The following is a 26,881-nucleotide window of genomic DNA, read 5'->3' on the forward strand; positions in this document are numbered from 1 at the left end:
AGCCAGGAAAGGACCCCTTATTATGCGCTAATTTTCGGCCTATCTCCCTAATTAATGTTGATGTAAAAGTATTCGCCAAAGCAATTGCAAAAAGACTAAGCCCCCTACTCCCTGGCTCCATTCACACGGCTCAGGCTGGTTTTGTACAACGCAGGGAGACTAGAGATAATACTGTGAAAACATTGCTCCTTGCCTCTCATATGCGTAAACATAAAATTCCAGCATGTCTATTGTCCATTGATGCGGAAAAGGCGTTTGATCATCTAGGATGGACCTTTTTGAGATCTGCCTTGACACAGCTTGGTTTGGGACCTGACATGCAAAGTAGGATTTTGGCACTATATCAAGGCCTCACAGCCCGACTTAGAGTTAATGGTACTTTGTCATCCCCCTTACAAATAGCTAATGGCACACATCAGGGATGCTCTCTTTCGCTCTTACTTTATATTATTGCAATGGAGCATCTTGCAATCGCACTGAGGAATGCTCCTGATATATCAAGGGCCTTCAGGTTGGTCGGAATCATGTTAAACTGTCTATCTATGCAGATGACCTATTGATCTATATCACTAACCCGACCATTGCCTTCCCAGTGCTGATGAGAGAGTTCCAAAGGTTTGGAGAAGTATCTAACTTTAAAGTTAATTATTCAAAGACAGAGGCACTTAATATATCTCTCCCTGATGACCTGGTCCAGAGACTCCGGGCTTCATTCCCTTTTAAATGGAAAGATAAAGCTATAAAATCCCCAGATCTCCAGAAACAAAGTGGATCTTTTTTCCCTAAACTATGTCCCACTTTTACGCAAAACTCTATTGGATCTTAAAAAATACAATAGATCTCAGCTCTCATGTTTTGGTCGTATAAACGTCATCAAAATGGACATTCTCCCCCGCTTTCTTTATCTTTTTCAAACAGTCCCAATAGCAATTCCTGACTATTTATTTAATCGGTTACAATCTGCTATTAATAGTTTTGTCTGGGGAGCTCGTAGACCCCGAATTAGGCTCTCGGTTTTGACCAGACCCAAGACACAGGGGGGCACAGGACTTCCTAGCTTCAAAAGATATTATCATGCCATTCTCCTGACTAGAATAGTTGACTGGAGGTACAGCGACTTACATAAACAGTGGGTGATTTTAGAAAAACTCCTCTCTCCTTGCTCTCTATACTGGATACCATGGTGTGGTGCCAATTTTAGGCCCCCGATCTCGGACTTTCCACCTCTTACGCGGATAGTGTTGAGATTTTGGGACAGAAATCGGGGGAGACTGAGACTTTGTAACATTCCGAGTAGACTGGGCACCCTCTTTGACAACATTGCTTTCCCTCCAGCAGTGGACAGGACTGTGTTTCTATGCTGGAGATCTGTCGATCGGGTGAGACTGGGCCAGGTGCGGACAGACTCTCTGGGCTCTCCACTGTCCACTGTGGGGGGGTTGCGGGACACCTGCCATAGCAAATCGCTATCTTGGCTTGAATTCGCTCAGTTGAAGGACTTCATTTCGGGTATTTCCTTTAACACATCGACCCGATTGGAGTCCTTGATGCTGGCCGCGGAGGGTCCTACCCACACAGTCTCCTTGCTTTACAGTTTGATCCTGGAAACGTTATCTATTGACACCCCCACCTTTATTACAGCTTGGGAGAGAGATCTGCGAATCACCCTCTCTGAGGCAGACCGTCTGAAGATCTTTACCCTTACCCACAAGACCTCTATATCTTGCAGATCACAAGAGAAAAATTATAAAATATTAACACGTTGGTATAGGCGTCCTGTGCTCCTCCATAAAATAAATCCTGCAATTTCAAACTTATGCTGGAGATGTGACAATGAGGAGGGGTCTATGCTTCATATATGGTGGTCTTGCAGTCTTCTAAATTCATTTTGGGAAGCTGTTTTTGGAGCCTTTCACTTGATGATGGGCGTTCGCTGTGAGCCATCCCCTCAAATAGCTCTCCTTTCATTGATTCCTGGGTCTATAACAACCATAAAGAAAGGAATTATGAGGTTCTGCTTAATAGCGGCCAGAACAATTATTCCCCGGTACTGGAGAGCGACAAGGGTTCCGTCTGCGGTGGAGTGGGTGCCCGAGATGGATAGAGTGAACCGAATGGAGTCGCTGATGGATCAAGATGATGAATCTGTGACCGAGCGGGGACAAATGTGGTTCCTCTGGGAGACATTCAAGGAGAGTTTGGAGTTTCCGGGCTGGTTAACAGAGTTTCCATAGTTTTCGTAGGGTAGCTGGGACCGAGGTTGGTTTATTTCCCCCTCCCCTTCCCCCATTTCTTACCCACTTTCTCTATTCTCTTTCCCTCTTCTTGACTTTATTTCTCTATATCTGCCTTTTTCCTACACAATCTCAGAATGATTAGTCCAAAGGTTACTAAAATGTGAATGGACATGACGTGTCTGATTTGAGTTATCTACAGTAGGATTACAAGCTTGTTTTGTCCCTCAAAGTGTTGCATCTTACCTGTCTGTATATTCTGCTGTATTTATATGTATATCATCTTTCTGGATTGTTGTACCTTATTTTGAAAAGTTTAATAAACACATTTATGGAAAAAAAAAAGAAAAAAAAAAAAAAAGTTCATCCACAACTGCCAGGAAAATTGTTCGGGATGCAAAGAAAATAGGGATTTTTGTGTGTACTCACCGTAAAACCCTTTTCTCCGAGCCAATCATTGGGGGACACAGGACCATGGGTGTTGTGCTGCTTGCCACTAGGGGGACACTAAGTGAACACAGAAAAAGTTCTCCTCTGCAGTAAACACCCTCTCGCTTTCTGGGATTTCCCTAGTTCAGTGAAAAAGCAGGAGTATTAAACAAAGAACAATAAACTATGTCAAAACCTAAGAACGAGACAACAAGCCAATACGCTAACAGGGTGGGTGCTGTGTCCCCCAATGATTGGCTCGGAGAAAAGGATTTTATGGTGAGTACACAAAAAAATCCCTATTTCTCCTACGCCTCATTGGGGGACAAAGGACCATGGGACGTCCTAAAGCAGTCCCTGAGTGGGAAGCAATCACAACTACTAATACCCAATGTACCACTGGCTTACCACTGTGGTACTGCCGATTGCAGAATGCGCCTGCCAAGAGCTGAATCTGAAGAGGCCCGAGAGTGAATTTGGTAGTGTTTTGTAAAAGCATGCAAGCTGGACCAAGTAGCAGCCTTGCAGATCTTTTCTGCTGACGCCTGGTGCCAAATGGCCCAAGAGGCGCCCACTGATAGAGTAGAATGCGCCATAATCCCTGCTGGGACAGGTGTGCCCCTGACACGGTAGTATTCTTGAATAGCTGAGCAAATCCACTTGGCTAATGTGGCTTTTGAGGTGGCTAGACCCTTCCTATGCCCCTCTGGAAGCACGAACAGGGCATCTGATTTGCGGAAGGGAGCCGTCCGCGAGATGTACCGTCTAAGAGCCCTAACCACATCCAGGGTGTGGTGGGCTTTCTCGATACGATGGACTGGTGCCAGACAGAATGAAGGCAAAACAATCTCCTCATGGAGATGAAAAGAAGACATGACTTTGGGCAGAAAGGATGGGGATGTCCTCAAAACTGCCTTGTCTTAATGAAAAGTCAGGAATGAAGGACGGCAGGACAGGGCCACTAACTCCGAAACTCGTCTGATTGATGTAATCGCCACTAGGAAAACTACCTTCCAGGAAAGAAAGGTTAGTGATACGTCCTGGAGTGGTTAGAGAGAGGCTTCCTGTAAGGCTCCGAGGACCAAGTTAAGATCCCATGAATCCAATGGCCTTTTATAGGGAGGCACCACATGGGAAACTCTCTGAATGAATGTCTTCACCTGCAACCTGGTGGCAATTTTGGGTTGGAATAGAACTGACAAAGCTGAAATTTGACCTTTGAGTGAGCTAAGCGTGAGACCTGACTCTAATCCGGAATGTAGGAATTCCAATATGGAAGGGATGGAGAACACGAGACGGGATCGTCCATGGTCCTTGCACCACGAGATGATGATCCTCCAGGTGCGGTGATAAATGCGCATGGACACGCACTAATCATGGTGGAGACCACCTCGTGAGAGAAACCAGCTTGTGCTAAAATCCAGGATTCAACGGCCACGGACAGGACCCTGGCGTTCTGGCGGTAAATCGGGCCCTGTGAGAGTAGATCCATGCGATCTGGAAGTCGCCAGGGAACGTCGGCGATAAGTTGGACTAGTTCTGCGTACCATGTCCTTTGCGACCAATCCGGCGAGACTAGGATCACTGGTACCCCCTCTGCTCTGATTTTCTTGATGACCCTTGGAAGCAAGGGAAGAGGGGGAAAAATGTACGGGAGTCGAAACTGGTGCCACGGCAAAACTAGGGCATCTGCTCCAATCGCGCATGGATCGCGCGATCGGGCAATGAATCGAGGAACTTTGTTGTTTAGTCTTGACGCCATGAGATCCACATCCGGAGTCCCCCAGCGACCGCAAATCTGCTGAAAAACTTCCGGATGAAGAGACCACTCCCCTGAGACAGGCCCTGGTGACTGAGAAAATCCACCACCCAATTTTCTACCCCCTGGATGTGGATCGCCGAGATGGGCGAATAGTTGGTCTCGGCCCAACGGAGGATGTGACTCACTTCGTGCATGGCCATCCTGCTCCGGGTACCCCCTGACGGTTGATATACGCCACAGATGTGGCGTTGTCAGATTGGATCCTGATGGGGTGACATGCAAGGAGATGATGGAAACTCAGTAGGGCTAGTCTGATCGCTCATGTCTCCAAGATGTTGATGGGGAGACGTGACTCTGGAATGGACCAACAACCCCGTGCCGTGTGGTGGCGAAAAACCGCACACCAGCCAACAAGACTTGCGTCGGTTGTCACCACCAACCATCGTACTGGGAGAAAAGACTTCCCTTGATTCAGGGAGGATTTCAGTGTCCACCACCTGAGGGTTTGTCTGACCCGCAGGGACAGAAGGAACCGACGGTCTAGGGAGAATCTTGTCCCAAGCCAACAGCAGCGCATGTTGTAAAGGGCGGAGATGAAACTGTGTGAATGGGACTGCTTCTATCGCTGCTACCATCTTTCCGAGAATCCCCATGCTGAAACGTATGGAGTGAGAAACTGGTCGGGAAAGAGACCACCCTCTCTGTTGTAAGGCTCGGGCCTTTTCTGGAGGGAGAATGACCAACCCGCGGGAAATGTCCAAGATCATTCCCAAAAAGGAAACCTGCTGAGCCGGTGCTGGAGAAGACTTTTTGAAGTTTATCTTCCAACCCAGGCGAGAAAGTGTATTTACTGTGATACCTACGGATTCCTCGCAGGCTGGAAAGGACTGGCCCTTGATCAGTAGGTCATCCAGATACGGAAGTACCACCACTCCCCCAAGTGTGAAGAATGGCCACGAAAGCTACCATGACCTTGGTAAAGACTCTGGGGGCGGTGGCGAGTCCGAAAGGCAAGGCAACAAACTGGAAGCGTTCCTCGCGAATTGCGAAGCGCAGGAACCGCTGGTGAGATGAACAAATTGGATGTGAAGGTAAGCATCCTTGATATTGATGGATGCTAGGAACGAACTCTCCTCTTTCCATGGAGGCGACGACTTTGGCACTATATCAAGGCCTCACAGCCCGACTTAGAGTTAATGGTACTTTGTCATCCCCCTTACAAATAGCTAATGGCACACATCAGGGATGCTCTCTTTCGCCCTTACTTTATATTATTGCAATGGAACATCTTGCAATCGCACTGAGGAATGCTCCTGATATATCAAGGGCCTTCAGGTTGGTCGGAATCATGTTAAACTGTCTATCTATCTATGCAGATGACCTATTGATCTATATCACTAACCCGACCATTGCCTTCCCAGTGCTGATGAGAGAGTTCCAAAGGTTTGGAGAAGTATCTAACTTTAAAGTTAATTATTCAAAGACAGAGGCACTTAATATATCTCTCCCTGATGACCTGGTCCAGAGACTCCGGGCTTCATTCCCTTTTAAATGGAAAGATAAAGCTATAAAATCCCCAGATCTCCAGAAACAAAGTGGATCTTTTTTCCCTAAACTATGTCCCACTTTTACACAAAACTCTATTGGATCTTAAAAAATACAATAGATCTCAGCTCTCATGTTTTGGTCGTATAAACGTCATCAAAATGGACATTCTCCCCCGCTTTCTTTATCTTTTTCAAACAGTCCCAATAGCAATTCCTGACTATTTAATCGGTTACAATCTGCTATTAATAGTTTTGTCTGGGGAGCTCGTAGACCCCGAATTAGGCTCTCGGTTTTGACCAGACCCAAGACACAGGGGGGCACAGGACTTCCTAGCTTCAAAAGATATTATCATGCCATTCTCCTGACTAGAATAGTTGACTGGAGGTACAGCGACTTACATAAACAGTGGGTGATTTTAGAAAAACTCCTCTCTCCTTGCTCTCTATACTGGATACCATGGTGTGGTGCCAATTTTCGCGAATTGCGAAGCGCAGGAACCGCTGGTGAGATGAACAAATTGGATGTGAAGGTAAGCATCCTTGATATTGATGGATGCTAGGAACGAACTCTCCTCTTTCCATGGAGGCGACGACTGAACGGAGAAATTCCATTCTGAATCGCCGTACCCTGACAAACTGATTTAACAGCTTGAGGTCTAGTATGGGCCGCATCGTTCCGTCCTTCTTTGGAACCGGAGGGACCGGAATGATGACTCCGTCCCTTTGAAGTGCATGAACGGCCCGAAGGAAAGCTGTTGGTCTTTGTTTTGGGAGGTGAGCACCAGAAAAAAACGTGTCGGTGGGGGGAGAAAACTATTTTGTATCCGGAGGACACCAGCTCTTCGACTCACTCATTGTGGACGACCGCGAGCCAGGTCTGACTGAACGAAAGTAGACCGCCAACTTTGTCGGTGTCCGCCGGATACCGCAACAAGTCATTGTGTAGAGGATCTATGGGATATGGCTCCCCTAGATCCAGATGCCCTTGGCTTGGGTTTCCAAGAGCGGTTAGGTCTGTATGAGACCTGGGAACCTCTGTCTCCATGCGGGGACCGACCTGATCCAGAAGAGAAGGTTGTGGAGGACCAGCTGGAGTTGTTGCGAATGGGCCGAAAACGAGTCGGCTATTGATTCCGAAACGGCCGGACGGGCCTTTGTTGGGGAAGGAATTTACTCTTCCCGCCCGGTAGCGTCAGAAATGAGCTGATCCAGTTTCTCTCCAAATAGACGACCAGTTTGATAAGGCAGAGAAGTCAACGATCTTTTGGAAGTGGAATCCACCCTCCAGTCGCGGAGCCATAGGGCCCTTCTAACGGAGACTGCATTTGCGGCTGCCTGCGCAGCACAATTGGTGGCATCTAAAGAGGCGTCCACTACAAAGTCTCCAGCATGAACTGACTGGCTGCCTCCGGAGGAAGATAGCTATCCTGGATAGCAGTAACTAACACCTCTGCCCACGCCACCATAGCTTTAGCCACCCAAGTCGCCGCGAAAGATGGAAAGAGAGCCTGCCGCTCCTGAAGCTTCAAAGACTGAGCGAGCAAGGTAGTCAATTTGACGATCAGAGGGGTTTCTGACTGAAGAACCTTCAGAAACGGAAAGAAATGTTTTAGAAGCAAGATGCGATATAGGAGGATCCACAGAAGGGGACTGTAACCAATCTTTCATTAGTTCTGGAGCAAAAGGGTATTTAGCCTCAATAGACTTTTGCCTTGAGAACCGTTTATGTGGCCGGTCCCTATGTCTCTGGAAAATGCCCTTAAACTCCGGATGGCTGGCAAATACTCCAGGCACACGTTTAGTCTTTTCAAAAGAAACAACGTGTTACAGAGCGGGAATATTCTCCTCGTCCAACCTCAGAATCTTGTGGACTGACTCAAAGAGAATCAAGTGATTCTTGGTCATTTGGTAGATTCTGGGGTACTGACGTGTCAGACTCGCATTCAGAGTCGTGTTCGCTGCAAACATTAGTAGAGGGAGAGTGAGAGACAGAGCTCACAGATGCTGAAGCGCAAGCGTGACTGGGGGACGCGTCATGGGTTCGCTTTCTAGAGACCTGATCATCCATTGAACGAGTACGATCCCTGCTGGTGGATGGTTCCTGGCCGTCGCAAGAGCCCTCCTCGGTCGGCAAAGGCACATTCTGACTTAAAGAGGAGACCTGGAGGGAGTCTATAGCCTTGGTCAGTGACTCCACAGACCGTGACAGGGACGCAGCCCACTCAGGGGGACTACATTCAAAAGGCCCGGTGGCAGCGGCGGCAGATGGCGTTTGAGCACAAGCCGGGTTGCAATCTGTGCATAACGGATTAGTTTGGGCACTGGGCAAGGCAATCTTGCAAGTGGCACAAGTGGTAAAGAACGCATTGTGTTTCTTAGTAGCATGTTTGGTTTCCTTAGATTCAGACATAGTGCCCCCAAAAGGGTTACAGGCAGAGCGTGGGCTGCAGATGATGTGAATGTGCAGAGAAGGGGTTAAACTTTCTTCCTAAGGCACATGCAGCTAACCCACGGTCCTGATGCTGTGTCCCCAGGAGGAATATCGGAGGCCCTGTAGCGTCGCCAGGTGCTGTCAGTCAGTGCGCGCCCCCCGCAGCCCTCACAGAGCAGGCTGAGGTATAAGACATGGCCCCCGAGACTAGCAGGGCGCTTCTCGTTCAGAGCGAGAAGCGCAAAGGACGTGGGCGGTGGCCCCAAAGGTGGGCGGAGCCATGTAAATTGCGGCCTAGTCCAGCCGAAAAGCCGGGGACTACATTTCTGGGTCTGCCAGTGCTGAGCGCCGGATGAAAGGCAAAACGGGGAACCGCGACGAGGCGCCGACGTACCGCCGTTGATGCTAGGTCAGCGCTTCTCCCAGGGACCAGGACCCAACCCCGTGGCTCTGATCAGGTGCTCATGCAGGCCGCACTGTCCGGGATCCAGCTGCAAATCTCATCCTCCCGGCGATGCAGCAGAGCTGGAGGAGTTCTTAAAGGGGTATACCTCAATCCATTCTCCCTATAGGCAGGGGGATGGAGAGGCTATGGGGCTGATTCAGGCCATCAGAAGCGCTCAATTGTCTCCGTGCACTTGCCCTTTTATCCGTGCGGGGAGATCGGGACCGTGAAGGAACCGTCGCCCTGAAGAATCAAGTATGCCCCAATCGTCACAGGAGAGGGTACGGGGAGGTATACTCCGCGTTCTCGCCTGTTGGTTCGGGGGAGAGCAGACACTTGAAAGGAATCCGTCGCCCCCTTCACTCCGTTAATTAAAAATAAAAATTTACAGAAAAAAATTCAAAAATTGAAAAGAAAAACGATGGGGTCTGAAGCCAGACCCAAGTGCCTCCTATAGACACTAAGCAAGAACTGGAGAAATCTCAGCCAGCGAGAGGGTGTATACTGCTGAGGAGGAGTTAACTTTTTCTGTGTTCACTTAGTGTCCTCCTAGTGGAAAGCAGCATAACACCCATGTTCCTGTGTCCCCCAAGGAGGCGTAGGAGAAACCCACAAACACCAGCTGAAATACTGGACTCTCTGAAAACAAGCAGTGTGGCTGTTTGAAGATGCACAATAAGGAGACACTTGAAGAAAAATGGGCTGCATGGTCGAGTTGCCAGAAGAAAGCCATTACTGCGCAAATGCCACAAAGTATCTTGCCTACAATATGCAAAACAGCAGAGATACAAGCCTCAAAATATCTGCTACAAGGTAATTTGGAGTGATGAGACCAAAATTGAACTTTTTGGCCACAACCATTTGGAGAGGTCAACAAGGCCTTTGATGACAGGAATTCCATTCCAACTGTAAGGCACGGAGGTGGATCTCTGATGTTTTGGGGATGTGTTAGCTACAAAGGCACAGGAAACTTGGTCAAAGTTGAAGGAAAGATGAATATAGCACGTTATCAGCAAATACTGCTGCGCATGGGACATACTTGGATGTTCCAACATGACAACGAACCAAAACACAAGGCCAAGTTGACCTGTCATTTGCTACAGCAGAACAAATTGAAGGTTTTGGAGTGGCCATCTCAGTCTCCTGACCTCAGTATCATTGAGCCAGAGAGATCTCAAGCGCCTAGTTCATGTCGAGAAAAGTGGGCAGCTTTACCATCTGAGAAAATAAAGACCCTCATCCACAACTACCACAAAAGACTCCCAGTTGTCATTGATGTTAGAGGGGGCAATACACAGTACTAAGAAATTTGGTATGTAAACTTTTGATCATGTTCATTTGGATGTTTTGGGTTATAGTTATGACTTAAGAGAAAATAGTAGTATGACAATAAATGGCTTCATTCAACCACTAACCATGAGTGGAGAGAAAGTTTTGGTGTTAACATCCATATTCTCTAAAAAAAAAAAATACATATATTATATATATATATATATATATATATATATATATATATATATATATATATATATATATATATATTCGTATATACTCGAGTATAAGCCGACCCCCCTAATTTTGCCACAAAGGACTGGGAAAACTTATTGACTAGAGTATAAGCCTAGTGTGGGAAATGCTCCATAGATTATTCCCCCATATGGTGTCCCCAGAAGAAGCTCCATAGATTATTCCCCCATGTGCTGCTGCATGTAAAAATAAAAGAAAATGACATGCCTCTCTGTCGCTGGGTGCCAGGTGCCGGTGTCACTGCTGGCACCTGAGATACTCACGTGTCCTGCGTTCATGGCTGTTCACCGCTATCTGCCACGTCATCAGTCAGTGACGTTCAGACTGCAGGGGGCGCGGCGCGCAGTAACCACGTCACTGCGCCTCTGCTGTCTGAAGTCACTGACCGATGACAGACAGCAGCAAGCAGCCATGGACGCAGGACAGGCGAGTATCGCTATACTTACCCGTCCTGACGCTGTGTCTTGAGCCCCCAGCTTCTCCCCGTGCTCTCTCTTCCTGCCTTCAGTGGTCCTGTGGCACCGCTCATTAAAACTCATGAATATGCGCATATTCGTGAGTTTTAATGACCGGTACCACGTGACCGCTGAAGGCAGGAAGAGAGAGCACGGGGAGAAGCTGGGGGCTCAAGACACAGCGTCAGGACGGGTAAGTATGACCTGACAACCCCGCCCCCCCCTCCGACCCCCTTTGTATATGACTCGAATATAAGACGAGAGGGGGACTTTCAGCCCAATTTTTTGGGCTGAAAATTTCAGCTTATATTCGAGTATATATATATATATATATACAGTATATATATATATATATATATATATATATATATATATATATATATATATTTATACACATATATATATATATATATATATATATATATATCTCTATCACACACACATACATACATACACACACATGCACACACAATGTATAGTCAACACAAATACATCCGTCGATCAATGCTTATCAGACATCACACCATCTTTCATATTACTCTTATTTACATGCTAATCTCATATGCGTCACGGCACTGTTGTAGGATATCCCGTGGCTAGGGGCTCCTTCCCTAGCCCTAAAGCTAGAGGCGCCCAGCCATCCCTGCTCCCGGATTACTTCTGATGCTGAAGATAGTGGGGCCTTGTTGAGCTCCTAAATCAGCCCTTATCTATTCCCTCCCCCACCCAGGGTAGATGTAGTGTATTAGAGTATACAAACCATACAAAAGAGTGGAACACCAGGAAGTAAAGGAAGGAAAAACCAAAGAGGAGAATGAGGATATGCACACAAACAAATCACCAAGCAACAGTCTTCTGAACAACACTCCAAACACCTCCTAACACAACCAATACCTCCAACTTTAGAAACAGGCAGTATGAAACTAACACTGGCAATCTTTGATTGCTAGAGGGGAGTATATAAAACACAGGAGAATGGCCAACACTGAACAGCTGAGATCATCAAAGCAGGAAAGCACCAGGAGCTCTCAACTGAACAGATTAACCCCTGAACTGCTAGCAGAAACCTGCACTGTTCATTATGATGGTGATGTGCAGAAGTACGTGAAATCAGACACCGCATTCTTCAGGCCCCTCCCTGTCACGATTAACTCATGATGTCATGTCACTCAGCACACATTTTTAGGGAGAAAAAGGATTCCAGTCTAGCTGGAAAGTAGTAATGGACTATTTGAACACAGCAGTAGGGAAGCAGACTATAAAAGCAGCAATGCGACAGCTGAGCCAATAAAGAGAAGCCGCTGCTGTCACATGTTCCGTCTTGTAATACCTCCCACAATCTCTTCTGCTCAGTATGAACTGAATAGGGTACAAGCGAACCAGGAAAAGGATTTATTCAAGTTATCCCCTTTAAATATTTTCTGCGAACATTTATACCTGTTAAGAGATTTTTTTTTTTTTAACAGCAATGTGTGTTGTGACTCAACCCCTTTTCCGAAATCTGTCATAAATGTACGCAGATGTCGGACTCCCCGTTTGGTGTGGGTTCTAGGGCTGAGCCCACACCTTTCCAAGCACGTCAGCTGTATAGATCAGCTGTCATGTGCCCGCAACAGCCGCGGGTGGAATGTAAATCCGCCTGCGGCTGGTAACCCGTTAAATGCCGCTGTCAATTTCTGACTGCGGCACTTAACTAGCACTTTCGGCAAGCGCGCAGGAAATCACGCCCATTGGTGACCCCGTCACGTGATCGTGGGGCACCAATTGGCTGGCTTGACAACGAGAGGTCTCCAGGAGACCTCTATGGTTGTCACTGTCGAATTGCTATGAGCGCTGCATGGTGCTTGGCACTCATAGCAAGTGAGCAATTCTGTTACATAGAGGTGATCTGATCATCGCCTGTGTGTAGCAGAGTCGATCAAAGTGCTGCATCTTCTAGTTTCCCAGGGAGATTATTGAAGCATGCAAAAAGTAAAAAAAAAGTTTTAAAAATCTTTAAAAAAATAAATAAAAACATGAAAGTTCAAATCACCCCCCCCCCCCCCCCTTCTTCCCATTCAAAATAAAAGATAAAAAAATCAAATATACACATATTTGGTATCTCCGCACTCAGAATTGCTCGATCAATATAAGAATTAACCCGATCGTTAAACAGAGTAACAAGACAAAAATTCAAAACGCCAGAATTACGTTTTTTTGGTCATCGCAACATTGCATTAAAATGCAACAATGGGCGAACAAAAGATCATATCTGCACCAAAATTCTATCATTAAAAACATCAATTAGGCATGCAGAAAATAAACCCTCACCCAACCCGAGATCACGAAAAATGGAGATGCCACAGGTATTGGAAAATGGGGCAAATTTTTTTTTTTTTTTTTTTTCAAACAAATTTTGGAATTTTTTTCACCACTTAAATAAAACAAGAATCTAGACATGACTAGTGTCTATGAACTCGTAATGACCTGGAAAATCATAATCGCAAGGCAACACAAAAAAAAAAAAACAACAACTGTGGGTTTGCACTTTCACCGTACTTGGAATTTTGTTCCCGTTTTCCAGTAAACAATATGTTAAAACCAATGGTGCTGGTGTTGTTTAAAAGTACAACTCGTCACGCAAAAAAACAAGCTTTCACATGGCCATTTTGACCGAAATATAAAAAAGCTATTATAGGTCTGGGAAGAAGGGGAGCAAAAAACGAAAATAACTCCGGGGGTTAATTAAACCTGCTATTCTTTTCATGCACAGGGCATAGTTATGGTTACGCATAATCAAAGTTATGATAATAAACAACAAGGCTTGCGTTGGGATTAATTCCTATCACTGGTGAATAGATGGGATTAAGAACTTCCTCTAATTGACAAAAGACCCAAGACATGGATAAAAGTCATATCTGAGCAGAAACCAAAAGTTTTCCATATAAATAAAACCAATGTAAACAAACATAGTAAAGATATAATAGCTTTCTATGACATGGCAATATTACCTCTCAATATACTCAGCAAGAACCTGCTCCACAGAGGAGGAATATGTCCATTCTGTACCAACTCTCTTAGTGTAACCAGGAACCTCTTCATTCTTCTTATTGAATTTCAAATTCAGACCCACATTGGCTTTTTGCTCTCCATGTGGACTAAAGGGGAATTACACATATGGTTATACTGTACTTGATGAATATTTTCATTATATTTTATATATTATACTAGCTGAAGAGCCCGGCGTTGCCTGGGCATAGTAACCAACTGTGGTTAGTTATAACAAATTATAATTATATTGCACATAAAAACCGTGCATCTAATTCTATCCTGTGTGATACTGACTGCTGAGCCGTGCATCTAATCCTATCCTGTGTGATACTGTCTGCTGAGCCGTGCATCTAATCCTATCCTTGTGATACTGACTGCTGAGCCGTGTACCTAACCCTAGTCTGTGTGATACTGTCTGCTGAGCAGTGTATCTAATACTATTCTGTCTGATACTGTGTGCTGAGCTGTGTATCTAATCCTATCCTGTGTGATACTGTCTGTTGAGCCGTGTATTTATTCCTATCCTGTGTGATACTGACTGCTGAGCAGTGTATCTAATCCTATCCTGTGTGATACTGACTCCTGAGCAGTGTATCTAATCCTATCCTGTGTGATACTACCTGCTGAGCCATGTGTCTAATCATCTCCTGTGTGATACTGACTGCTGAGCTGTGTATCTAATCCTATCCTGTGTTATACTGACTGCTGAGCCGTGTATCTAATCCTATCCTGTGTGATACTGGGCTCCCCCTGCAGTCTGTGTCAGAGGGTGGTCTGTGTTGGCACGGTAATAAATTGTGTTATTTCCAGCCTTACAGAAGGACGATAACACCATAGAAATGATAATAATAGGCCTGTTACCACAACTGTCTACAAAGAAAACTGTTGATAATAGCAACCAATCACAGCTCATTTTTCATCTTTTAAACAGCTCTAGGACAGCGTGGCGAGTTTTGAGTGGCGACTTTTGTGTTTCGACTTTTATGTGGCGAGGTTGGTGTATGTGTGGTGTAATGTGTGCTGAGGGAGGTATATGTGTTGAAGCACGTGGTAGTGTGTGGCGCATTTTGTGGGTGTGTTCATATCCCCGTGTGTGGTGAGTATCCCATGTCAGGGCCCCATCTTAGCAACTGTACGGTATATACTCTTTGGCGCCATCGCTCTCATTCTTTAAGTCCCCCTTGTTCACATCTGGCAGCTGTCAATTTGCCTCCAACACTTTTCCTTTCACTTTTTCCCCCATTATGTAGATAGAAGCAAAATTGTTTGGTTAATTGGAACGCGCGGGGTTAAAATTTCGCCTCACAACATAGCCTATGACGCTGTCGGGGTCCAGACGTGTGACTGTGCAAAAGTTTGTGGCTGTAGCTACAACGGTGCAGATGTCAATACATACACTTTTACCCAATTATGTAGATAGGGGCAAAATTGTTTGGTGAATTGGAAAGCGCGGGCTTAAAATTTTGCCTCACAACATAGCCTATGACGCTCTCGGGGTCCAGACATGTGACTGTGCCAAATTTTGTGGCTGTAGCTGTGACGGTGTGGATGCCAATCCCGGACATACATACACACACACACACATTGAGTTTTATATATTAGATATATTAATTATATAAAATATACATATAAAGTATATTAAATATTAATTTTCATAATATTTAAGAGAATCTATCACCAGGTACAAATTGGCCAATTTTCGCTCATTTAATTTCCACTGAGCTTTTAGTTTTTTTACCTTTGTGAAAACAACATTTGAGGCCAAAACCATATTTGTGTAAAAAATGTGATTTATTTATTTTCATGGCTCAACATCATAAAATTCTGTGAAGCACCTGAGGGTTCAAGGTGTTCACTACACATCTAGATACGTTCATTGAGGGGTCTAGTTACCAAAACGCCGTCACTTGTGGGAGTTTCCAGTGGCACACACCTGGTGATGGGTTCCCTTTAAACAATGTAAGAGAAATATTTTCAATTGCAATTATACTCACTTTTTTTTAGATCCCCGGCCAATGAAAATACTTCCAGTGAACCTTGAAACGAGGTATCCATTAACTCCTAGTCGACTAGCTAAGACATAGCCAGGATTATATTTTACTGAATATTTCTACAAAAAAAAAAAATAGAAAATCATTAAAAAGGGCTTGCCCACTTAATTCCGGACCCCAATAAAAACAATGTATGCTCACTTCCTGCAGTAGCGCTACTCCTGGAGTTGTTGTGACATTGTGTCTCGTGATGGTTAAAGTCAATGATTGGTCGCAGCTCGTTAATACTCCATCAAGACTGTTGTCTGCTAAGACGGAATAATAAAGCCTTACATTGACGAGCGGTCGCTCATTGGCTGTTACAAAAGTCACATCAAGCACTGGGAACAGTGGTGCCGACATCAGTGTAAGGCCAGGGATCAGACTTGCGGGGAACTCACACGAGTCTCGCACGTCAATAGCCGGCACTGGCGCCGGCACTCGGGTTTAAGTGTGCAGCTGCACGTATTTCTACGCAGCTGAATTCTCCGGTCACGAGTGCCGGCGGCAGTGCCGGGTATTGACGTTCGAGACTTGTGGAAGCGTCTCTTGACCCCGGCCTAATGGCGGCGCTGCAAGACCTGAGTATACAGGGCTTTTATTTTAATTGAGGTTCTGCACTGTTTCAGCAGTTGCCCAGTAGTGAACGCCTTTAAATTGTAACTCCCCTGGGGAAAATCACACACTTATACTCATGTTATGACTGCCTAGCACTAGATTCATTTAAGACATACACTGCATTACAAAATAAAAAAAAAAAAAAAAAAATAATCTTGATATACTGACTATCGACAGGTTGGCATTTTTTTTTTATTAATACTGCTGGCAAACATGAAACCAAGGAAAAAAGGAGATTTGTGTACTCACCGTAAAATCTCTTTCTCTTAGCCTTTAATTGGGGGACACAGAACCGTGTGTGTTATGCTGCTGTCCACTAGGAGGCAACACTATGCATAATCTGAAAAAGATTAACTTTGGCTCCTCCTCTGCAGTATACACCCCTGGACGGCGTCAGCCTTCTCCAGTTTTGTGCAAAAGCATTAGGAGGAAAATACCAGAAACATAACCATGCCTGTAAGAAGGCTACTATAAACGAGCTCAAACAACAATATGAGAACCCAACCGTAACAACGGCCCGCAAGGGCAACAGGGTGGGAGCTGTGTCCCCCAATTAAAGGCTAAGAGAAAGAGATTTTACGGTGAGTACACAAAAATCTCCTTTACTCTGTCGCTTTATTGGGGGACACAGAACCGTGGGACGTCCCAAAGCAGTCCCTGGGCGGGAAGCAGTGGACGAATATTGTGCTGACAGTCCCCTAGACTTGGGGTACAGCCGCCTGCAGGACCCGTCTACCCAGGCTCGCATCCGCTGAGGACTGGGTATGCACTCGGTAGTGTTTTGTAAATGTGTGCAGGCTAGTCCAAGTGGCCGCCTTACACACGTGATGTGTGAGGCCTGATGCCGAATGGCCCAAGAGGCCCCTACCGCCCGCGTAGAGTGTGCCGTGATACCGGCCGGAGGAGGAGAATTGTTGAGGCGGTAAGCCTCTTGAATGGTGGACTTGATCCACCTAGCAAGGGTGGCTTTGGAAGCCGGTAGACCCTTGCGAACGCCTTCTGGAAGAAGGAAAAGTGAATCAGACTTCCGGAAAGGAGCAGTGCTAGACACGTAAACACGCAATGCCCTGATAAGGTCAAGCGTCTGGAAGAAGGAAAAGTGAATCAGACTTCCGGAAAGGAGCAGTGGTAGACACGTAAACACGCAATGCCCTGACAAGGCCAAGCGTATGCAGAGCCTTCTCCACCCTATGAACGGGAGCCGGGCAAAGGGACGGTAGTGAGATTTCCTCATTGAGGTGGAAGCTGGACACAACCTTCGGAAGGAAGGATGAGACTGTACGTAGAACCACCTTGTCCTGATGAAAAAACCAGGAAGGGTTGTCTGCAGGAAAGAGCTGAAAGTTCAGACACCCTGCGTAGCGAGGTGATCGCCACCAGGAAAACCACTTTCTGTGATAGAAAGCGGAGTGAGACCTCCTTAAGGAGTTCAAAAGGAGGTTACTGTAGTGCTGTCAAGACCAGGTTGAGGTCCCACGTCTCCAACGGACGTTTGTAGGGGGGAACCAATCGGGAAACCCCTTGGAGAAAAGTCTTCACTTGCGGCTTGTTAGCAATACGCCTCTGAAAGAGCACTGAAAGCGCTGACACCTGGCTCTTCAGCAAGCCCAGGGATAGCCCAGCGTCCAGGCCTGACTGAAGGAAACCGAGGACCCTTGGAAGAGAATAGGGGAGTGGGATCTGCCCACGAGATTCGCACCATGTGAAGAAAACCTTCCAGGTACGAGAGTAAATCCTGGCTGAAGTTGGCTTTCGAGCCCTGATCATGGTTTTAACGACTTCCGGTGAAAAACCTGCTTGGGTCAAAACCCAGGTCTCAATGGCCACGCCGTCAAATTGAGAGCTCCTGAGTTCTGGTGGAAGAACGGGCCTTGCGACAGAAGGTCGGGACGTGTGGGGAGACGCCAGGGAGCGTCTGCTGTGAGTTGCACGACGTCGACATACCATGTACGCCTGGGCCAGTCTGGAGCGATCAGGATGGTTGGGAACTCCCTCTTGCTTGATCTTCCTCAGGACACTGGAGATCAGGGGAAGAGGTGGAAAAATGTACAGAAGCTGGAACTGGGTCCAGTCCTGAACCAGGGCATCTGCTCCGAGCGACCGCGGATCGCGCGTCCTGGCCATGAAATTGGAAACCTTGGCATTGAGATGGGATGCCATCAGATCCACGTCCGGGGTGCCCCAACGATGACAGATCTGACAGAAAACTTCGGGATGAAGAGACCACTCCCCCGAGTCCATTCCTTGTCGGCTGAGATAGTCGGCTTCCCAGTTGTCCACACCCGGAATGTGGACCGCAGAGAGTACCGACCTCGCATTCTCTGCCCATTGTAGGATACGTGTTACTTCGGTCATCGGCTGGATGCTGCGGGTGCCGCCTTGATGGTTCACATATGCCACTGCCGTGGCATTGTCCGACTGTACTCTGATATGAGAGTCTGCTAGCAAGTGATGGAAGGCTTTCAACGCCAGGAAGATGGCCCGGATTTCCAGGATGTTGATGGGCATGGTCGCTTCCATTGGTGACCACCTGCCTTGCGCTCTGTGATGCAGGTGCACCGCGCCCCAACCTATAAGGCTTGCGTCGGTGGTCAAAACCTTCCATTGACCGGAGAGAAAAGATTTTTCCCCTTGCAAGCGAGGTTGGCTCGAGCCACCAGTGCAGGGACCTCCTGGCTTTTGCTGATAACCGGAACTCCCTGTCGAGGGAGAACGGATTCCTGTCCCAGGACTTGAGGATGGCCAGTTGAAGGGGTCTGAGGTGAAACTGGGCAAACGGTACCGCCTCCATTGCTGCTGCCATCCTGCCAAGTACTCTCATGGCATACCGGAGAGATCTGGGGGACTTGCGGAGGTGTGTGTGAACTTCCAGACGGAGAGCCAGTGCCTTGTCTCTGGGGAGAATCACCAGACCCTTGGAGGTGTCGAATAACATCCCCAGGAAGGTCAGAGACTGACTCGGGGTAGTCGAGGACTTCTGTAAATTGACTAACCACCCCAGGCGCCTCAGAGTGTCGATCGTGATCGAGACGCTGACCTCGCAGTCCTTGAGGGTGGGGGCCTTGATGAGAAGGTCGTCCAGGTATGGAACGACTACTATGCCTCTGGAGTGCAGAACGTCCATGGTAGCTGCTATGACCTTTGTAAATGTTCTGGGAGCCGTGGCGAGACCGAACGGGAGGGCCACAAACTGGTAATGGTCTTGGTTGATTGCAAATCTGAGGAACCTCTGATGGGAGGGAGCAATCGGTATATGCAGGTATGCGTCCTGTATGTCTATGGAGGCGAGATATTCTCCTTTTTCCATGGACGCAACGATTGACCGGAGGGATTCCATGCGAAAGTGACGAACTCGAACATACTTGTTGAGTTGCTTGAGGTCTAGTATGGGTCGGACACTGCCTCCTTTCTTGGGCACCACGAACAGGTTGGAGTAGAACCCTCGGAAGCGCTCTTCTGCTGGGACCGGCACTATGACTCCTGCTTGCCGGAGGGAAGAAACCGCTTGACAGAAGGCCTGAGCTTTGAGCGGGGATTTTGGAGGGACAGATGGAAAAAACCTGTGCGGTGGGCTGGTAGTAAACTCGATTTTGTATCCTGAAGACACTATTTCCTTGACTCGTCTGTAATAGGCAGCCAGACCTGCTGAAAGAGTAGCAGTCGTTCGCCTACAAGTGGGGTGTCTTCCGGAGGGCATGAGTCAAGATGAGGGGAAAGTCTGAGGTTTTCCTCCTTTAGATTTCGCTTGGCTTGCCTTTGACTGCCAGTTCCTGTCCGGCCTCTGTGCCGCACGTGTGTTGTCCCTGCGGGGGGAACGACTACGGTTTTGTGCCGGGCGCGAGACGGACTAGCCTGAAGAATTACGAAAGGATCGGAAACGAGATTGATTACGCCTTTTAAACGTGCGTTTTTCTTAATTGAGGGAGGGAAGTACTTTTGCCCCCGGTAGCATTGGATATCATTGTATCCAGCTTTTCACCGAAAAGACGGCCACTGAAGTACGGGAGATTTGTTAGGGACTTTTTTGAGGCCGCATCCGCTTTCCATTCTCTTAGCCAGAGAATACGCCGGATTGTAATGGCGTTTGATGCTATTCCCGCTATTCCTCTTGCAGAGTCCAACGCTGCAAGGACCATGTAATCTGCCACCACTGCAATTTGCACCCGCCAGCTGAGGATTTGAAGCTTGAAGGCCCTTTTGCAATAGAGCAGCCCAAGCCATGATGGCCTTGGCTGCCCAAACTGAAGCAAATGCGGGAGCCAAAGAGGCACCTGCCGCTTCAAAGATTGAACGAGCCATGCGTTCGACTTGTCTGTCTGCCGTGTCCTTGAGGGTTGAACTATCCGGCAGCGAGAGAAGCGTTTGTGCTGCCAGCCTAGAGACTGGAGGGTCCACTTCAGGCGGATCTGTCCAATCCTTGGTGGTACCTTGCTTCCAAATACTTGCGATTGGCGAATTTTTTCTCAGGCTGCGAAAAATGCTTATTTTTGAAATTCCGGGTGATTAGGGAAGACCTTTGATGGTTTCTGAACACTTTCAAAGGAAATCTTGTGTTCTGGTGCATCCGGGGTTGGATCTGAAATGTCCAGCACCCGAAGGATGAAGAGACGATATCCTCAACTATCGCAGTATTGCTAGGGGGACAAGGGAGCAGAGCGGTCTCTGTTTCGTTATCTGAGTTGGAGTCACATATGCCCTCTGAGTCTTGCGCATCCGCTAAGGAGCTCCCTAGCGGGCGAACTAGAGCGGAGGTTTTCCCTGGTCTGGGATTGTGGAGATCCGCATTGTCTTTCCCTATCAGGGGACAGCCTCGGTGACCTGGAGCCATTGTCTCTCTCCCTGGAGGGGGAAGGCCTATTGCTATGTGCGGACGCAGATGAACGCGACCTGTGGGTCCGCTTACGCCTCGAACTGTCGGAAGCGCCCTGCACGTGAGACCGGACGTCCCTTTGCTGGGTAACGTTCATAGCCGAGACATGACCCTGCAGAGCCTGCAGAAATGTGGAGGTCAGGTTATCTATGGACTGTGTCATAGACTGTGACATCTGAGTCGCCCATTCCAGCGCAGTAGCGGTCGCAGAAGCGTTGGTAGGGACTTCTTGGGGTCCTGCTCCGGTTTTTTGGGTACAGTCCCGGCAGTGCGGGTACGTGCTGCCGCTGGGGAGAGTGACCTTGCAGGCTGTGCAGACTGCATAAAAGCAGTCTTGCCTGGTTCTTTTCTTTGAGCCCGACATAGTACCTAGGCTGATTAATAGAGGCCCTACAGGGGTATCTACGCAGGAGGAAAAAGGAGTAGGAGAGCGCTATATGGTATAGGAATTCACAGCTGAGTACCAAGGACCCAGCTGTGATCTTACCCCACCGATGCTCCCCTGAGGTCCAGCGCTGATAAGCCCCACGTCCTGTGCCCCCCGGAGACTCTGTGCTGCCTTCCTCCAGGTGCAGCAAGATGGCCACCGGATTCTGAGGTGGAGAGGGAAGGGGGCGGAGAGCTGGAAAAGGGCGCGCTGGGCCATGTAAAAGCGCGCCCTTCCTGCCTCGATCCGCCACTTCTATGACACTGCAGTGTCATTTTCGTCATCCGGGGGGCGGGCCGGGGGGCGGGGAAAAGGCGGCGGCTTCGGCTAGGCCGAAGCCGCGGTCTAAATTAGAAGCCCGATGCCCAGGAAGGCTCCAGAGCGGCGCGGTAGTCCGGGAGGGGGTCGGATTTGCACCGGACCCCCCCGGAATGGGCGACTGGCTAGCGGTGGGGGCAGCAGGGCTAGCAGTTCCTGTGTGGGGGGTCCCTGGAGCACCATGGAGCCACTGCTGCTGCAGAGGCAGGGGCGCAGAAAGCCCTGTCTCTGCTGTGCCACGTCTGCCTGCACCCTCCCCCGGCCCCAGCAGGATCCCACAGCTGGTCTGGGGTCCCTGGTGCAGAATGCTGTCGGTACTCCGACCCTACCTGCGGTGTCTCAACCTAATGCCCCCAGCGGGGGATTAGGGAGGGTGCGTCTGTCGCCGTCAGGGGGTCTTCATCCTTGCCTCAACCTCAACCCAGACCCTGAAGGGGGTTGGGGAAGGAGGGGGGGCCTCAACTTCGGACCAGTACCCGAGGGACTGGGGAAGGAGCGACATGGGGAACCGCCATCTCCACTTCAACTGGGCACCCCTAAAAAGGGGGCCAAGGAAGGAGCCATGCCGGGAGTCTCGCAGGAGACCCACTTTTCTTCATCTGTTCCGACGAAAGGAAAAAAAGGAAAAAAGGTGTGCCTCCTTGCGACACTAAGCAAAAACTGGAGAAGGCTGACGCCGTCCAGGGGTGTATACTGCAGAGGAGGAGCCAAAGTTAATCTTTTTCAGATTATGCATAGTGTCGCCTCCTAGTGGACAGCAGCATAACACCCACGGTTCTGTGTCCCCCAATAAGGCGACAGAGTAAAAGTAGAGAAATAAATGGCTTCACACGAGATAGTGTATTGTATAGGAATTCTGCTCATCCATGCAAGGATTGCAGAGTTATGGATACTAGAGAATAAATAGGAACATTTGCTATTCGGGAATATGGAAAAGTTGAGCAACAACCATGCAAGATCTGTGACCTTACCTTATCGGTTGTCCCCTCTGAGCTTTAACTTCAATAAACCAAAAAACACCAAACCAAAATATTTTTATTACTGAAGGAGTCTAGCTAACTCTTATATGAATTAAGATCTGTGAATAAAATAGTCATGAGTGATGAGTTTCTATCATGGGAGAGCTCTGACAACTTACATGCTGGTTTAGTATTAAGGCATCAAACTCTGGTTCACAGGTAATGCTAAATAAAACTCGAATTCTGTTCTCACTGAGAACATCGGATGAATCTTGCACCTAAACATTGGAAAGAAAAGAAAAACCTCTTTTAAACACATATGTAAAGTCTAACAAAGCAAACTAAAAGTCTTGGCTCATCGGCCAGGTAGATGAGATACCTCTCCCATGCAACCATAGAAGGGAATGCCAAGCATGAAAACTGTGCTACCAGTCGAAAACAGTTCTCCAAGTGTCTTGAAATGGGATGAGCCAGATTCAAAAGCTGTAATGTCCTGAAAAAATAGAAATATACCATACTATAATATACAATAATAGCATATAACTGTAATATAAAAGTAGTAGCACTGCTACAGGGGAGGGTGGCTGGCACGGGCACACTCAGAGGGAGAGACTTGAAGCTACCACCAACCTTAACTGTACCAGCATGCACAACACGGCGATACAGCTAAACTCTGCGATAGAGCAGGAAGACATGGTCTCCCTGCCCTACCGCGCTCTGTCCTGTTAGCTGCAGGTCACTTTAGGCTGGTGGCTTACAGAACTGAAGGGTGGTGCACAAGATGTTATAAGTCCTGGCGCGGGTGACGTTATTGCGCCAGAAATCTGATGTCCTATGTATGCCCAAGGGCAAAAACATCACTATGTCAGTCTGCCCATGGTCAATACATGCTGCCCCCAGTTTGGGCAGCAAGTATCCGCTAACAGGTTGACTTTAAGATGTGATATGTTTGGCATTCCTTGAGCTGAAACCTTACCTATAATTCTGCAGTGAAGGATATGCTCACCTTCACAACAGCTTGGTATACAAAGGGGAGAACCTGCTTGGACCACTGCTTTTCAAGGATGACGTCTCCATTTTGTGATAACTGGTATCGACGACCAGTAAGGAGCTGTGCATAAATAATGACTGTCGTGTCGTTGACAATTACTCCTTTTCTTCGGTGATAGCTTTAAGGAAAAAGGAAAATACTGTAAACTTTAACATCTAAAGTTAGGAAAAATAACTCCATCGGCCTTTCATTATGAACTCACTGTTCGTGAATTCCTTGCACTTCCTTCACCCAGATGTTTCGCTCTTTGTTACCAACATTAATTACTTTTGCCGGAGGGATCATCTCACCAACATACAGCTTCTGGGTTCCTTGAGGTTCATCCAAGTAAAACCTAAATTAAGAGAAAGGAAATTACAGAAAGTAAAGATATATGCTACAGGTTTCAGTTACATGAGTCAATATAATGTACATACTTCACTTCTCCATCCGACACAGAAACCACTCGGGCTTCTTCAAGGTGAGGCCAATTGACAAACACAGATTTTCCGAGCACAGCCGAAGCCACAATTTCCACTTCCTATGGACAAAATAATGCAATGAAAAGCATGTATCCCTCCAGATAGCAGCAATGCCACCATGATATAATGGACTGCTACATACTTAGAGGGGTTTTCCAGGCTCAAGAGATATTTTTACGGTCACTTTGTGTGACCGTAGGCAGAGGAAAGTAATGACAATGTATACAATGCCACGATTCTGCAATTTTCAGTCCGAGTAGGCGGCCACATAACCACAAGTATGCGATTTACCTGCAGTCACAATCTGACTAGGTGCCCAGGATCAGCATGTGACTTCAAGTATGCAAAATCTAGGTATCAAATGAACACAAATATGCGTATGGAATAGAACATTTTCAAAAAAGTTCATTTTTTTTCTCATTAATGTGCCCTCTGCACCCCATCTTGACTGAAAAAAACAGAAATGTAGAAATTTTTGCAAATTTATTAAAAAAGAAAAACTGAAATATCACATGGTCATAAGTATTCAGACCCTTTGCTCAGTATTGAGCAGAAGCACCCTTTTGAGATAGTACAGCCATGAGTCTTCTTGGGAATGATGCAAGTTTTTCACACCTGGATTTGGGGATCCTCTGCTATTCTTCCTTGCAGATCCTCACCAGATCCATCAGGTTGGATGGTGAACGTTGATGGACAGCAATCTTCAGGTCTCTCCAGAGATGCTCAATTGGGTTTAGGTAAGGGCTCTGGCTGGGCCAGTCAAGAATGGTCACAGAGTTGTTCTGAAGCCACTCCTTTGTTATTTCAGCTGTGTGCTTAGGGTCATTGTCTTGTTGGAAGGTGAATCTTCAGCCAAGTCGGAGGTCCAGAGAACTTTGAAAGAGGTTTTCATCCAGGATATCTCTGTACTTGGCCGCATTCATGTTTCCTTCAATTCCAACCAGTTGGCCTGTTCATGCAGCTGAAAAACACCCCCATAGCATGATGCTGCCACCACCATGATTCACTGTTGAGACTGTATTGGGCATGGGATGAGCAGTGCCTGGTTTGCTCCACACATACCGCTTAGACTATGGGACTATGGGATGTGGAAAAGTATGTATGATGGGTATATGGGCACGGGACTAAGGGATGGAGGATGTGTGATGGGTATATGGGCACTGGACTATGGGATGGAGGATATGTATGACGGCTATATGGGCACGGGACTATGGGATGGCGGATATGTATGATGGGTATATAGGTACGGGACTATGGGATGGAGGATATGTATGATGGGTATATGGGCATGGGACTATGAGATGAAGGATGTATGATGGGTATATGGACACTCGACTATGGGATGGAGGATATGCATGACGGGTATATGGGCACAGGACTATGGGATGGCGGATATGTATGATGGGTACATGGGCACGGGACTATGGGATGGCGGATATGTATGATGGGTATATAAGTACGGGACTATGGGATGGAGGATATGTATGATGGGTATATGGGTATGGGACTATGAGATGAAGGATGTATGATGGGTATATGGACACTCGACTATGGGATGGAGGATATGCATGAAGGGTATATGGGCACAGGACTATGGGATGGCGGATATGTATGATGGGTACATGGGCACGGGACTATGGGATGGAGGATATGTATGATGGGTAAATGGGCATTGGACTATGAGATGAAGGATGTGTGATGGGTATATGGGCACTCGACTATGGGATGGCGAATATGTATGATGGGTATATGGGCACGGGACTATGGGATGAATATGTATGATGGGTATATGGGCATGTGACTATGGGATGGAGAATATGTATGATGGGTATATGGGCATGGGACTATGGGATGGAGGATATGTATGATGGGTATATGGGCACGGGACTATGGGATGGAGGATAATTATAATTTGTTATAACTAACCACAGTTAGTTACTATGCCCGGGCAGCGCTGGGGCTCTTCAGCTAGTACATACATACATACACACTTTGAGCTTTATATATTAGATATCGAGATATATATATATATATATATATACACACACATATATCTCTCTCTATATTATATAATCTGTATATCTCGCGCTCTCTCTCTCTGTATATATATATATATATATATATATATATATATATATATATACATATACATACACACACACACGTATACATACATATACAGACACACACGCTGTGTACTCGTACTGACCTGGGGAATTGTATCGACAAGTCAGTTTGACTACATATTTGAACATCGTAAATAAACAAAAAAACATTGTAGAATTAC

The 26,881-nt window shown here is 47.1% G+C and overlaps 1 protein-coding gene across 3 annotated transcripts in view; it reads right to left on the reverse strand.

Moving 5' to 3' along the window:
• Nucleotides 1-26,881, reverse strand: part of XRN1 (5'-3' exoribonuclease 1) — a 216,361-nt gene that overhangs the window by 80,426 nt on the left and 109,054 nt on the right. For all 3 annotated transcript variants that reach the window (XM_073579098.1, XM_073579099.1, XM_073579097.1), the window contains exons 19-25: nucleotides 24,550-24,653; nucleotides 24,336-24,467; nucleotides 24,089-24,251; nucleotides 23,462-23,575; nucleotides 23,262-23,360; nucleotides 15,855-15,970; nucleotides 13,821-13,967 (exon numbers count right to left, since the gene is read on the reverse strand). In XM_073579098.1, the coding sequence (XP_073435199.1) occupies nucleotides 13,821-13,967; nucleotides 15,855-15,970; nucleotides 23,262-23,360; nucleotides 23,462-23,575; nucleotides 24,089-24,251; nucleotides 24,336-24,467; nucleotides 24,550-24,653 (875 nt within the window). The remainder of the gene's footprint in view (nucleotides 1-13,820; nucleotides 13,968-15,854; nucleotides 15,971-23,261; nucleotides 23,361-23,461; nucleotides 23,576-24,088; nucleotides 24,252-24,335; nucleotides 24,468-24,549; nucleotides 24,654-26,881) is intronic.

This window comes from Dendrobates tinctorius, unplaced genomic scaffold, assembly GCF_039654945.1.
Source record: "Dendrobates tinctorius isolate UK_male_01 unplaced genomic scaffold, ASM3965494v1 ptg000060l, whole genome shotgun sequence".
NCBI lineage: Eukaryota > Metazoa > Chordata > Amphibia > Anura > Dendrobatidae > Dendrobates > Dendrobates tinctorius.